This window comes from Heloderma suspectum, chromosome 7 (genome assembly GCF_057233095.1).
Source record: "Heloderma suspectum isolate Gila_16-S chromosome 7, 16-S_ref, whole genome shotgun sequence".
Classification (NCBI taxonomy): Eukaryota; Metazoa; Chordata; class Lepidosauria; order Squamata; family Helodermatidae; genus Heloderma; species Heloderma suspectum.
The window spans coordinates 28128471-28141149 of record NC_139464.1 but is presented as its reverse complement, the minus strand read 5'-3'; the positions used below and the strand labels follow the sequence as shown (position 1 = coordinate 28141149).

The window sequence follows — 12679 nt, the reverse complement described above, 5'->3', positions numbered from 1 at the left end:
AGGGCGCAATCCTACGCATGTTTAGACAGAAAAATGTCCCACAACTCCCAGCATTCCCCAGCCAGCCATGCTGGTCTAAACATGCATAGGATTGCACCCTTTTTTATTTAAACCATTGGGTACCCTCAGGAATCAGATTTTTTTTCTTGCTGATTACAATGGAAAGAGTTTCCTTAAAGAGAAGAGGTAATATGATTTGATACTTCCCACTTCATAAAGTCTCCGCAGTTAATTATTCCTCTGAAATGTTAAAATACTTTTTTTCACCCTCACAACCGAGAGTGTAGAAAATGGGGGGTCTGTTGAATAAAATACGGAGATATAAAGAGACAATTATATATGGTCCAGCCATACATCTCTTGTGAACAACATCTCAGTACTGCGTTCATAGTGAATGGTTGCACTGCAGATGGGTTTGTCTATAAACTCTGCCAAACATTTCTGGGTACCACAAGGAGACTTCTCCAGCGCCAGAACTGTAATATTGTTTGGAGAAGATGAAACAAGAATATTGCTTGGAACAAACACTGTTATCTGAGGGCCACAGGCTGACCAATAGTGTACTAAGGCAAAGTGGTTGATCCAGACTTGTCCCTTTATCCACCCAGGAAACCTAGTGTAGGTCTCCTGAGGTAAGTCAGGGATTCCACTAGGAATGGGAAAATGGCCAATATAAAGAGTAGGCTCTTCATAGCTTGATATATTCCATCAGACACTTCATTTTGAGGCCTTGGCCATTGCCACTACTCTGGCAATGGCCAGTGGATATATCTCCCAGTCAATGAGTATCTCTTGAGCAAGAGTTAAATTTGAAATCAGGGCCTTGAACTCATTGAAGTCATATCCCCCGTAATTTACTCAGCTCATATTTTCTACCAATATATCCAAATATGCTCCAGCATTCCCAGTTACACTGAGCATTAACAGCTTGCTTCTCTCAAGGACTCCCTGAAGAATCCAATGCACAGAAACATAAGCATGGTGGTCATGAATTCCATCAAATATTGAAAAGAGTGTTGCTTTCTCATGGCAGTTTCTTGGTAGCTTCAATTGAAGCAGTACTTTTAACTGGTCCAGATGGTGACAGGTGACCCAGAAGTTCCCTCACTGTGCCCAGCGTCTCCAATGAAACTTCTTCGTAGGTACACGTGGGGTTTGTTGAAGGTATCAGGCTTTTTGGTATTTGTTTGCACATGCGGATGCCTTCTCTGATAGCAAAATACTTTTCTGGGAGATCTCCATCTTCGCTCAGAGGGCCATCACAATCAGGGCTTGTGGGCTATGCCATGTAAGGCATATTGGGTCCATTCCAATATTCATCATCACATCCCCCTGGTTTTCCTTCTTCCTTCTTATGCGTTTCTCATATCTCTCTTTTTGGCCCTTCATGTTGTTTTGTATCTTTCTAAAGTCCATTTTTGTTGTTTAAAAAAACACACACCTATTTATTTATCATATGGCACATTCACATCGCGTTACAATAAAAACATAGTGCATAATAAATATGAAATATAAAATATAGACAGGAAGATCACAAACATATGTCTAGGTTACAGATATAAATTTTTTTTGCTTCAGTTGTCACAGCCAGGAAATCAGCAAAGTCTCCATTGTAGGCTCGGTTTTGACACTCTGTTAGTGTGCGTTGGATAGTTTGTTTTTCAGCCCCACAGTCACAATTTGATGATGTTATTTTGCCCCATTTATAAAGAGCATCTGCACATCAACCATGATCCATGCGAATTCCGTTCAAGGTTGTCCATATCGCATGGGGCTGGTCAAATCCAGGTGGTTTTTCCAAGATGCAGGGCAAGCTTCGGCATTGTGGAGGACAGTTTCCTAGCCAATGTTGTTTCCACGTGTTGTGGATATTAAAATCATCTTCCAAAAGAGCTTTAGCAGTAGAAATGGCTGGATGTCTCGAACTTAGCCTGTTTCGCTCCAAGTAGGTTACACCTGATCATACTTTTAAAAGAAACAACAGCCAGGGTAAGCTACTTACAAAGAAAAATCTCCAGCATGGTCACAGAAATGTCCAATATTCATACCACACGCAGGCCACTTCTAGGAATGTTGCTTGAAAATCCCATAGATTTGTTTTCATGTAACTCCTCTACACAACTTACTGGTTAGTCCTATTGAATTTAGTAAGACTTACTTCCAAGTATACATGCACAGGATTAGGTAGCAAGAGTACAAAAATCCCATATCCAGGTCACAGCCAGGTTACAGAAATGGGCACAGCCAGGATTTAATGCGGGGGGACAGAGCAAGAGCATTCTGCAGTGGAACCACACGGGAGCTGTGTTTAAGGGGAAAAGATGCACTAAGGGCACAATCCTATGCATATTTAGACAGAAGAAAGTCCTTCAACCCCCAGCATTCCCCAGCCAGCATAGCATAGCATAGCTGGCTGGGGAATGCTGGGAGTTGAAGGACTTTCTTCTGTCTAAACATGCATAGGATTGCGTCCTAAAAGGACTTTCTGAAAATGTGCCTTTTCCAGAGGGAAACTGCAGGGTTGCTGCAGATTGGCGACAGCATCATCTGTCATGAATGATCCTGATGTGCTGTCACTCCACACTAAATTGGCCATGTTGATTGGGTCTTGGACCTTGAGGCTCTTCCAATCCAACCACCTGCTCAATGCAGTTATCTACTACTATAGCATCCTTGGCAGATGGCTGTCCAACGTCTGCTTCTTAGGGTGCAATCCTACGCATGTTTAGACAGAAAAGAGTTCTACAGTTCCCAGCATTCCCCAGCCAGCCATGAATTCTGGCAGTTGTAGGACTTTTTCCCATAGAATAGAATCATAGGGTTGGAAGGGGCCTACAAGACCATCAACTCCAACCCCCCACTCAGTGCAGGAAGCCTGAGTCCCAGGCCGTCTCCTATCCAAGTACTAACCAGGGCTGACCCTGCTTAGCTTCCGAGATCAGACAAGATCAGGCACATCCTGCCCTTTGCTTGTCTAAACACGCACAGGATTGTGCCCTTAGTAATCCTTAGAGTTTCCCAGAATTTCACATAACTTGATATTCATTTAATAAAGTTATTATGGTAACATATTTAAAACTGCAGAATTCTTCTAATGGGTGCTGTTCCTGAAAACAACCACAAGGTGTCACTGTAGCTCCTTTTCTGTTACTAAGTTCGTTATATTGGCAAAAAATGTTGTTGCTACGTGATCAATAGTTCAGATCCTGGCCATGTTGGCATAGTGTTTTTGTCAGAGCTCGATCGTACTTACTCTAGGCACCTAACCCCCACAGTGAGTCCACATGTGAATGCCTGTCTGCATGTAACCAAAGGGCCACCATGCAAACTTTTAATATGCTTCAAATTGCTATGGAATAAGGCCAGTCCATATATTAGCATGAACTCCCAGATTTAAAAAGTGTTACAAATGAAGAAGACATTGATACCAAGAGGTGAAATATATAAAATCTGTCTAGAATAACAAAGCCACTTATTAATTTTAATATTGTATATTAATTCTGTAATACACTATAAATTGACTTTTTTTTTTTAGTTTAAGCATGCATAGAAGTGCAGCTTCCATCTTTTAGCCACTGTTCTGCACCAAATTAAATGCTACCATTTAAAAAAATAGCCAAAGCACCAGCACAATCCCATGAAATACTACCAGCAGAAAAGAGCACGGAAGGTAGAAACCACGCCAATGTCAGTCCAAGGCTGACTGTAAAGTCCCAAACCAGATGCTTTCAGAAAGAGGAAGATGTTCATGGGGTGCTGGGTAGCCGAGAGTGAGTGGGCCAAAGACTCTTCCCAGGTAAGAGAGATTGAGCAATAACCAACTGGGCTTTGTCCCTCATACTCCTCCTTCTCACATCATCAGACAATGGATGAAAAACCTACCTTCTCCAGCTGAATGCAGAGAAGGGCCTTTTCTGTGGTGCCCCCTCCCCAATCTGCAGAATGCCCTCCCCAGGAAGATATGCACAGCTCCTCTTTGCTGGCTTTTAGCACAACCCTAAGAAAGTTATTTCATTCCAATGTTTTAATAATGCACCATGTTTTAATAATGCTTTTATCTGCTGCCATTTTTTAAATGTTACTTATCCATGTTGTTGTTGGGGGGCAGGTATTGTTTTAATAGCCTGTGATTTAATTTTAAGATGTTTTTGTTTTGCCCATTGGTTTGTAAATCATCTTGGGATGATGAAAAACACCTGAAAAGGTAGGATAGAAATCTATTTAAATAAATCTTTCAGAAACATCTGAGGCCCGTCAGTCTGAGAGCTGGCATTGTGAGATGGTTAATGATTAAATCTGTGAGTCAGAAACATGGCCAGCCCCGCTTTACAACAGGGCAAAGTGACCTGTTTCAGGTGGCACCATAGGGAGGAAGGATGGAATTAGTGTCTGAATGGTGCAGAAAGAGTTTTTAAAGTGTCTGCCCTAGCCAGGATGGGGGCAGGAAGCACCATTTAGGCTCTGCCTGAGGGGGAAAAGGTATTGTGTATCAGCTCTCAGACAAGTCAGTCTGTCTGTGCCTCAGCTCATGTCTGCAGTACAGGGATATATTGAAGGCTTCCAAACATGGATTGTCATGCTGTCTGGATACTTCCTGAAACATTTATAGAAATACTATGAACATAAGGAGAGCCCTGCTGGATCAGACCAAGGCTCCATCAAGTCCAGCACTTGACAGTGGCCAACCAGCTGTCGACTGGAAACCCACAAGCAGGACATGAGTGCCACAGCACCCTCCCGCCCATGTTCCCCAGCAAGTGGTGTATACAGGCATACTGCCTCTGATACTGGAGGTAGCATATAGCCATCAGGACTAGTAGCCATTGATAGCCTTCTCTGAAAAGCAGTATATAACCCTGCTTAATAGATACATGGTAAAAACTATATTCTCATCTGAAGCAGTTAGAATGGCAGACGCTACTCCTCTGGTCTGCTCCCTCCCCAGACACACCATCCGTCACCTCCCTCATTGTGAGCAATTCTCCAGGTAACATAGCTCAGTGGTGGAGCACATACTTTGCATACAGAAGGCTCCAGGTTCAAGCTCTGCCATTTCAAGTGAGCGAAATCTTAGGTAACACATCTTAGGTAACCACGAACAACCCTGAGTTCACAACCCAACAACAAACCGTGGGTTCTTTTCCTGGGTTGTTCGTGGTGAACAACCCATAGTTAAACTATAGTGCAGGGTTCACACATAATGACAACCCACGATTCAACAACAGCCCATACCCTGGGTTGTCATTACATGCAAACCAGGCCAATATCAATGTGCAGGAGGTGAAATGAGAAAAGGACAGTGGGAGTGCCATTGAAAGAGAAACAGAAAAAAGGCACATCGTTGATTTTAAGAAATGCTGCTTGTACAGCTATCATGTCAACGAAGAAAAAAAAAACACTAGCAGGAAATATGGAGTGTTCCACCTCCATGAAGGCCTATAAAGTCCCCTGATTTGCATTAACCTGAGAATTTATGAAAGTACCAGTAGCAACCAGTTGAGTAAAGATTATATAATTGTCCATTCTCAACAACTGCTCATAAACTTTTAGACATCTTTTGAAGGTTGGTCATTTCCCTGAGGTGGTTTCAAATTATGCAGTGATGGGTCATCCCTTTGCTTGTATGCAGACAATGAAAGGCACTTTAGCAATCCAAGACCCATCCTGAGAAGGTAGAGTGGAGGAGGAGAAAACTGTAACATGGCTTTGTGTTTGCTTCTGCAAATGTGGATTTTTTCCTGTACTTTCCTTGTACTTATCTAATAATGTTTTGGCCCTGAATCATGTGATTTCCCCTTCTCCCCCTTTCTTTAAATTTGCCTGGTAAAAGGAATACATATAAACAAACACACTCTGAGACTTTTCAAGAAGTTCTAATGTATTGTCACTCACTCCCCACTTTCCCAAGTAGTAAGACATAAGAGGAAAAAGACTCGGGGGGGGGGGTGCTTTAGATAAGACAGCACTGGAAACATGGGCTATCTTCATAATATTTGCATATAAAATAATACACAGAGAGCATATTGGAAGCAAATAACACTCCTGGAACCGGGAGCAATTCTACATCTCAGAAGAGAATGCCTGAACCCCGAGATGTCAGCCAACTTTCAGTTCTTACATTCTTGCTCTCAGAATTCAAGCTGCAAATCTGGCTCCAGGCTATTTCTCTGTTCCTTCATCTAGCCCTGAGGCATATCACCTTCTGTTGGCTGAATTCCTGGCCTCAGGAAATGTATTATTTATTATCTTTTTGATCTGCCCAGTAACAAAATTTATCTGGGCAGATTACATAAAGCAATATTTAAATACCACCTGACAACCAAAGTTCTCTTGGAGGTTTACAGTAAAAATTTAAAACCATAAAAAGCCATGTAATACAAACATGAAGTCTAAAAGCAGGAGAGGCAGGGACCTGCAATGCATAAACCAACAACTGGACATTAATGCAAAAAAAAAATTTAAAGCACTGAAAAAATTTAAGACGGATAAGCTTGGGGAAATTAAAGGAAAACAACCCCTGGTCATTAGGGAGTGGACCGTAAGTTTCTTTTGTTCATGTCCCTGATCACTCATACTCAACCCCACAATAAGCAAACCTCAAGAAAGGATAGAATTCCAGGCATGGCAAATAGAATATAGAAGGTGTTCTTAGAATGCAAGTTGGAAAAGGAAATATAGGCTAGACCTGTCTGATTCAACACACATTCCTTCTGGGGTGGAGAAGGGGGAGAAGCAAGAATTGAAGTCTTCCAAGGAAGCCAGACTACCTGAAATGTCCTGAGTCACAGACCAAACCCCAGATGCCAGAGTATGTAAAAAGCATTGCATCACAACGTGGCTGAAAATAGTAACTCCATCATGAGAACGTTAATTCGTTATCCACAAAGATCTTAAACCTTTGTGTTAAGAGCTACATCCATGTTACTTTGGGAAGATTAAGCTCATGTTTAAAAAGTTTTCTTGAATCTTAGGAATGAAATTGACATGAACAAGGCAATCCTATACATGTGTAGGATGGCTTTCTTGTCTGATCCAGTAGGGCTCCTCTTATGACCAAAGGTGAGCAAGAACTCATTAAATATTTTTAGGGCATTTGTATGGATGAATAGAGGACACCCTTCACCCTTCCTAAGAGCCAAAGTACACATTATGCTTAGTAGAGAGTAGCTGAGGCTTGTCTCACGTTTTACCCTCAGCTAAGCTCACACGGCCTAAATTTGGATCAGGACAATGGCACTCCAGAGAGGGGAGTTAAACATTACACACGTTTTCTCCCAAAATTCTGCACACACCATAAGGAGGGGTGTTTTTAAAAAGTCTTCATTGGAGTCAAATTCAGGGGGAGGGGATACGGGAAGATTTAACCCTCCCCTCCCGGAATGCCCTGGTCTCAATCCAAAGCAGGAACACGTGCGCTTACACAAAAGTAAAATGTAACACAAGCCTCAGCTACACACTATGTAATTCACATAGCCTGTAGTTTGGCCTTAAGAACAGAGGCCATCCTTGTTTAGGATGAAGTGTGGGGACTCAGAACTTGTTCCTCTCGCCTTTTTGCCTTTTATTACAGGTGCCACACCTGGACACCATCCACTCTTTCAATCTGCAAATGAGTCAACCCTTCCTGGGCCCCATTACACCAGGCTTTTACTCTGGTGTGAGTTGAGGTCCTTCATGACAGATGACACAGTCGCGACTTTGCAGCCATCCGTAGTTTTCACCTGGAAAATGTGGAGTTCCAAGGAGTTGTTTTACTGCAATTTGGGGGGTTTGCTGCGGGTCCCCTTGCAGTTGCAGGCTGTCTGTTCCTTCCCCAAACCAACTTCACATTTTACAGTGGGCGTGTTGTAGGCATGCGTAGTGCCGGCATCACTCTGTGATGCCCTTTGACTCCCCCCATCTCTTCGCAGCTGTGCAGTTACAGAGGCACAGAGGGCTGTTTTCATCTATGTAATCACACTTTCACAGTTTTGCAGCTTTGTATCTTCGTGATGGTTGTGGACTCAGTGCCCGTGGGCTGGTGGGGGGGGTCTTGAGGGAGGACCAACATCGCTCCAGGCACCATTTCAGAGCGATGGCTAGACACGTAGCGCTCACACTTTTGAGTACGAACCATCACGAGAGTGCTGACAACTGATGGTGCGGAAATGAAGGAGCTGACTCGAAGCCGTGTTGCTGCACAGCTGTGACAGGGTGGGTGGTTAAAGCGGTGCCATATAGATGCAGCCCTGGCTGTTGGATAGACGGTGAGGGTGTGTAGCAAAATGGGTGGGGGAGACGGCATGGCAGAATTGTGCCAAAGAGCTCCCTAGTAGTTACAGAGTAACAAAAAGCAGACAGGGGCCTGCCCCAGAGAAGATCTAAACTTGGGGGGGGGGTTGTGGGGAGCAATTTCTAGGACACAAGGGCATGGGGGTGGAAGGAAGAAGATGGAGGGAATGATAGCTGGGAGGAGGAAGAATAAAATCAAGTTGTATGTATGTATGTACGTATTTAACACTGCATAAAATAAATCTCTCTAGGCGTTTTACAGAAGACAGGACACCCTGGAGAAGATGCTGATGCTAGGGAAAGTGGAAGGCAAAAGGAAGAGGGGCTGACCAAGGGCAAGATGGATGGATGATATTCTGGAGGTGACGGACTCGACCTTGGGGGACCTGGGGGTGGCGACGGCTGACAGGAAGCTCTGGCGCGGGCTGGTCCATGAAGTCACAAAGAGTCTGAAGCGACTGACCGGATAAACAACAACAAGAGGTACAGATGAAAAAGAATATTCCTGAGCAGGTACAGAGCACATTTCCTTACCCTCAAAGGAACTGCAGCCTTCCCAACCTTCCCCCGATGTTTTGGACGACAGCGCCCCGCATTCCTGGCCATTGGCCATGCTGCCTGGGGCCGATGAGAGTTGCCGTCCAAAACATCCGGAGGGCAGCAGGTCGGGGAGAGGGCGGCTTGAAACTTCGGCCTCTCCTTTTTATTCTTGGACAACCTAACACCAGGCAGGGCGGCACGCGCTGGGGGCTTCCCGGGCCGCACCTGTGTGGGCTCCCCCCCCCCCGCCCCATGCCGCTCGACACTCAAGCGCGGTTCTCGCTCACACTCGCCTCCGGAGTGCGGGGTACGTCGCGCGGGGTTCCGCTCCCGAGGAGGCGCGCCCAGGCTCGCCACCTGGGCGCCCTTCCACGCCTGGGTCGCCCCCCCCACCAGGTTTCCGCTGAGGCAAGAAGGCCCTGAAGGGCTCCAAGGCGCGGCGCGGCGCGGCGCGGCGCCCGGGGAGGGGCTGCCCGAAGGGGGCGCGCCGCGCCCCAGCCCGCCGCCCGGCCCGCGAGGAGGGAGGGCGGCGCTGGCGGGCGGGCCTCCGGGCGCGGCTGCCGCAGGTCCCCGCGGGGAAGGCGCGGCGGCCGGGCGCGCCGCCAGGGGGCGGGGGCTTCGCGCAGCCGGCCGAGCCCGCCCCGCGCTCCTCGGCGGGTCTCGCCGCCCGCGCCCAGCCCAGCCGACGGCCGCCCGCGCTCTCTCGCCGCCGCCGCCGCCGCCATGGCCGTGCCTGCGCTCGGCCCCGACGCCGGCTACATCCGCACCGTCCTGGGCCAGCAGATCCTGGGCGAGCTGGACAGCTCCACCCTGGCGCTGCCGGCCAAGCTGTCCGGCGGCCGAGCTCAGGCGCAGAAATCGCTCCGCATCCAGCGGCAGGTCCAGCAGACCCTGGCCAGGAAAAGCAGGGGCAACGGTGAGTCGCGGGGAGCGGCGGGGCGGCCGCCTGGAGCCCCTTGCCGCCGCCCTCCAACTTCCGAACCCACTTCGCCTTCTGCAAAACCCCCGGGCCCCTGCCGTGGGAAAGCGCCATTAGCCAACTCGCAGATCGCCCGCCCGAATGGGCAAACTTTGCGACCTGCGAGTTGGCCGAATGAAGGCGCGCCGCTGCTGGCTCCGGGGCTTTGCCCTTACGGCCAGCGCTGCTTCCTCGTTTGTGTGCGCGTGTTTCTTTTGAAAGTGTCTTTCCCCTCGCCGTCAAGCAAACAGGTGAAAGGGGGGAATGAAATAGCATCTTGAGATCTACAGCCCTGCTTTGACTCTCGCCCCACCTGTAATACGGGGAGCTCGTGAATTCCCGCCTCCTGGCCCCCTCCCCACCCTGCCTCCCCCATTTGGAGTGGGGAAAGGACACGATCTATCCAAAGGTGAACGCTTGAGAATCTGATGGATAGCAGCATGACGCAGGCTTCGGGCGCAATCCTGTGCATATTTAGACGGACTTGGGGCGCAATCCTATGCATATTTATGATAGGAAAAAAAGCCCTTCAACTCCTAGCATTCCGCAGCCAGAATGCTGGGACTTGTAGAACTTCTTTCGGTCTAAATATGCCTAGGATTGCACCCTTAAATCTCTCGAACTGAAATCTATCAGACTTTTAAAATGCTTATGTGTTGACCGAGTTGTGTGTTTATAATTACAGCATGTAAACCCAGCTATGGTACAATCGTTGTGCATACTGGAACTTATTGCAGCTTTACAGATATTTTTGAACTGTTCTTTCACTGACCCCTTTTCTTTTCTCTACCTCCGTTTTCGTTCTTTCTTTCCACTTCCAACTACTTCTCCGCATTCAGCTTTATGTCTCTTCTGCAGCCTCTACCCATCTTTCCTCTTTCGAATTCCTGTGAATTACGGGCCCCTCTCTTATCAGAGACATTAAGGCAGGGTGTCTCTTTTTATTTTGTCTGTGCAGAACATCAGAGGGCAACATACAGACTTCACTTTGGGTCAGTGGGAGTCTTCCAGATCTAGTGGATATTTTTTCAAAATTATAATACACGTAGGGCTTACTGAGCATGGGACTCAGTGGTAATAATCAGCACATGCAACCATCCAGCCTCATGCCAAGGCAAATATTACCACCTTCCTGCTATCACACACATCTGATCTGTTGTGAGAAGTTGTGAAATTCACTTTGCCAAGGGCAAATTCTTGTGGTGATTTTGTACATATTCAATTTAAAAAATCAATACAAAAGTTCATTGCCCAATATATGCACACAATATATATAAAAACAGGAGAGCAAAGGTCATAGATATCCCAGTGGCTCCACAGTGCAGTATATAATGTTTAATTAAAAAGACAAAACTACATTTTTAAAAGGCAGAGAATAAAAAGAATAAAGAGGAGGCGGTAAGGAGGTAAGAGCAGACATATTAAAAAGCAGTCCCCCTATTTATCATGCACTAAATAATATAGTGTTCTGAACAAAACACCTTGTGTCATAACAAATTCAGTACCTGAGCTCTAATATTGTTGGTCTGTCATTCATATTTCTCATGCTACTGTCTACAATTGCAGTTACTTTCTTCCTAAGCATAACACTCCATATTTTATAGAGCTAGTCATGCAAGGAAGATCATTTATAGGTCGCTATTTGTTGATTTTATAAATGCCATCTATACAAAAACAAAATGTCCGATGTGGTGAGTAGACTAGAGTAACGATAAAATCACAATAAAATAGCATGGAAAAAACATACAATCACCAGTTAAAAATATTATAGGAGTGGTGTGGTTGCTCTTTCCCATGACTCCATTCCATGCTGCTCCAGTAACATTAGAACATGGAGGTTTTGTGGGAAGAAACAGCTTGTTTTACTTCCTGTACCATAACCCATCCCCCTGCCCCCCAGGGCAACACTGGTCTGAGAATACCTGCATCATCAGTTTCTTCCCTTGTGATTTTGAAGTTCTAACATTACCAGAGTATCATTGACCACGTGGGCATGGCAACTATATTCCTGTAATGTAAGGATCAGCCCCGGATACTGCAAGCAACCTGCTCCCCTAATAGTTCCAGAGGAGGCTCCGATGTCAGTGGGGCAGTGAATCCGCTCTGGGTTTCCATCAGAACCAGTCAGAACTCTAAAGGAGTTGTCCAAGGTGCTTCTTAGATGGTTCCTTTAGAGTTCTGACTGAAACCCGGAGCAAATTCACCGCCCCACTGACATCGGAGCCACCAGCCTCCATGGCATAGTTGCGTCTGCCCTGTTGGGAGCATAGAACCGCTTGTAAATAATTACCTGTCTCTATCCAATGTGTATTCTTCACTGGAAAACCTGGCTGCTGCCCTTCGTTCATAACTCGTATAGCATGTTTTACTGTGAAAAGCACATTATCCACTTGTACCTCAATTTACCAACAAACTGGTGAGGTAAATGCTATCTATATCCTTTCACTGACCAGAAAAAGTTTGAAGCCAACTTCTTAAATCTGCTCCTTTCATTTTAGAACTCAGCCTTGTCCATGTGGACTGTTTTGTGCACATTCCTTCCTAGACACTATAGTATAGGATACATCCCACCCCACCCCCCAGGGCTGGTGACTTGTGACTGAATTCTTTCACCAGAGAGTCATCAGAATGACCCAGCCCAATGCTTGACTCATCCAAATAGACCTCTTATCTTTACTCCTTGCCCTCAAGGCATCTTCCCTAAATTGTTTCCCCTCCCTCCTTCCTGCTACCTATTTATGTACGCTGTAGGTATATTGCAGGCATTCTTCTATTGGGGGAGGCAAAGTGGTGCTTTCCAGATGTTGTGGGCTACAACTCCCATAAGACCAAGTCAGCAAGGCCAATTTCTTTTTTAAAGAAATTGTCCCAGTCTGTGCATGTCTCACCATAAGGTCCCCAGCAAATCAA

At 46.1% G+C, this 12679-nt stretch overlaps 1 protein-coding gene across 1 annotated transcript in view; it reads left to right on the top strand.

The window, feature by feature from the left end:
* Positions 1-9342: 9342 nt before the first annotated feature.
* Positions 9343-12679, top strand: part of PKP2 (plakophilin 2) — a 78401-nt gene continuing 75064 nt past the window's right edge. Inside the window, exon 1 of the mRNA XM_084809462.1 lies at positions 9343-9727. Within this exon, the coding sequence (XP_084665588.1) occupies positions 9535-9727 (193 nt within the window). The 5' untranslated portion in view covers positions 9343-9534. The remainder of the gene's footprint in view (positions 9728-12679) is intronic.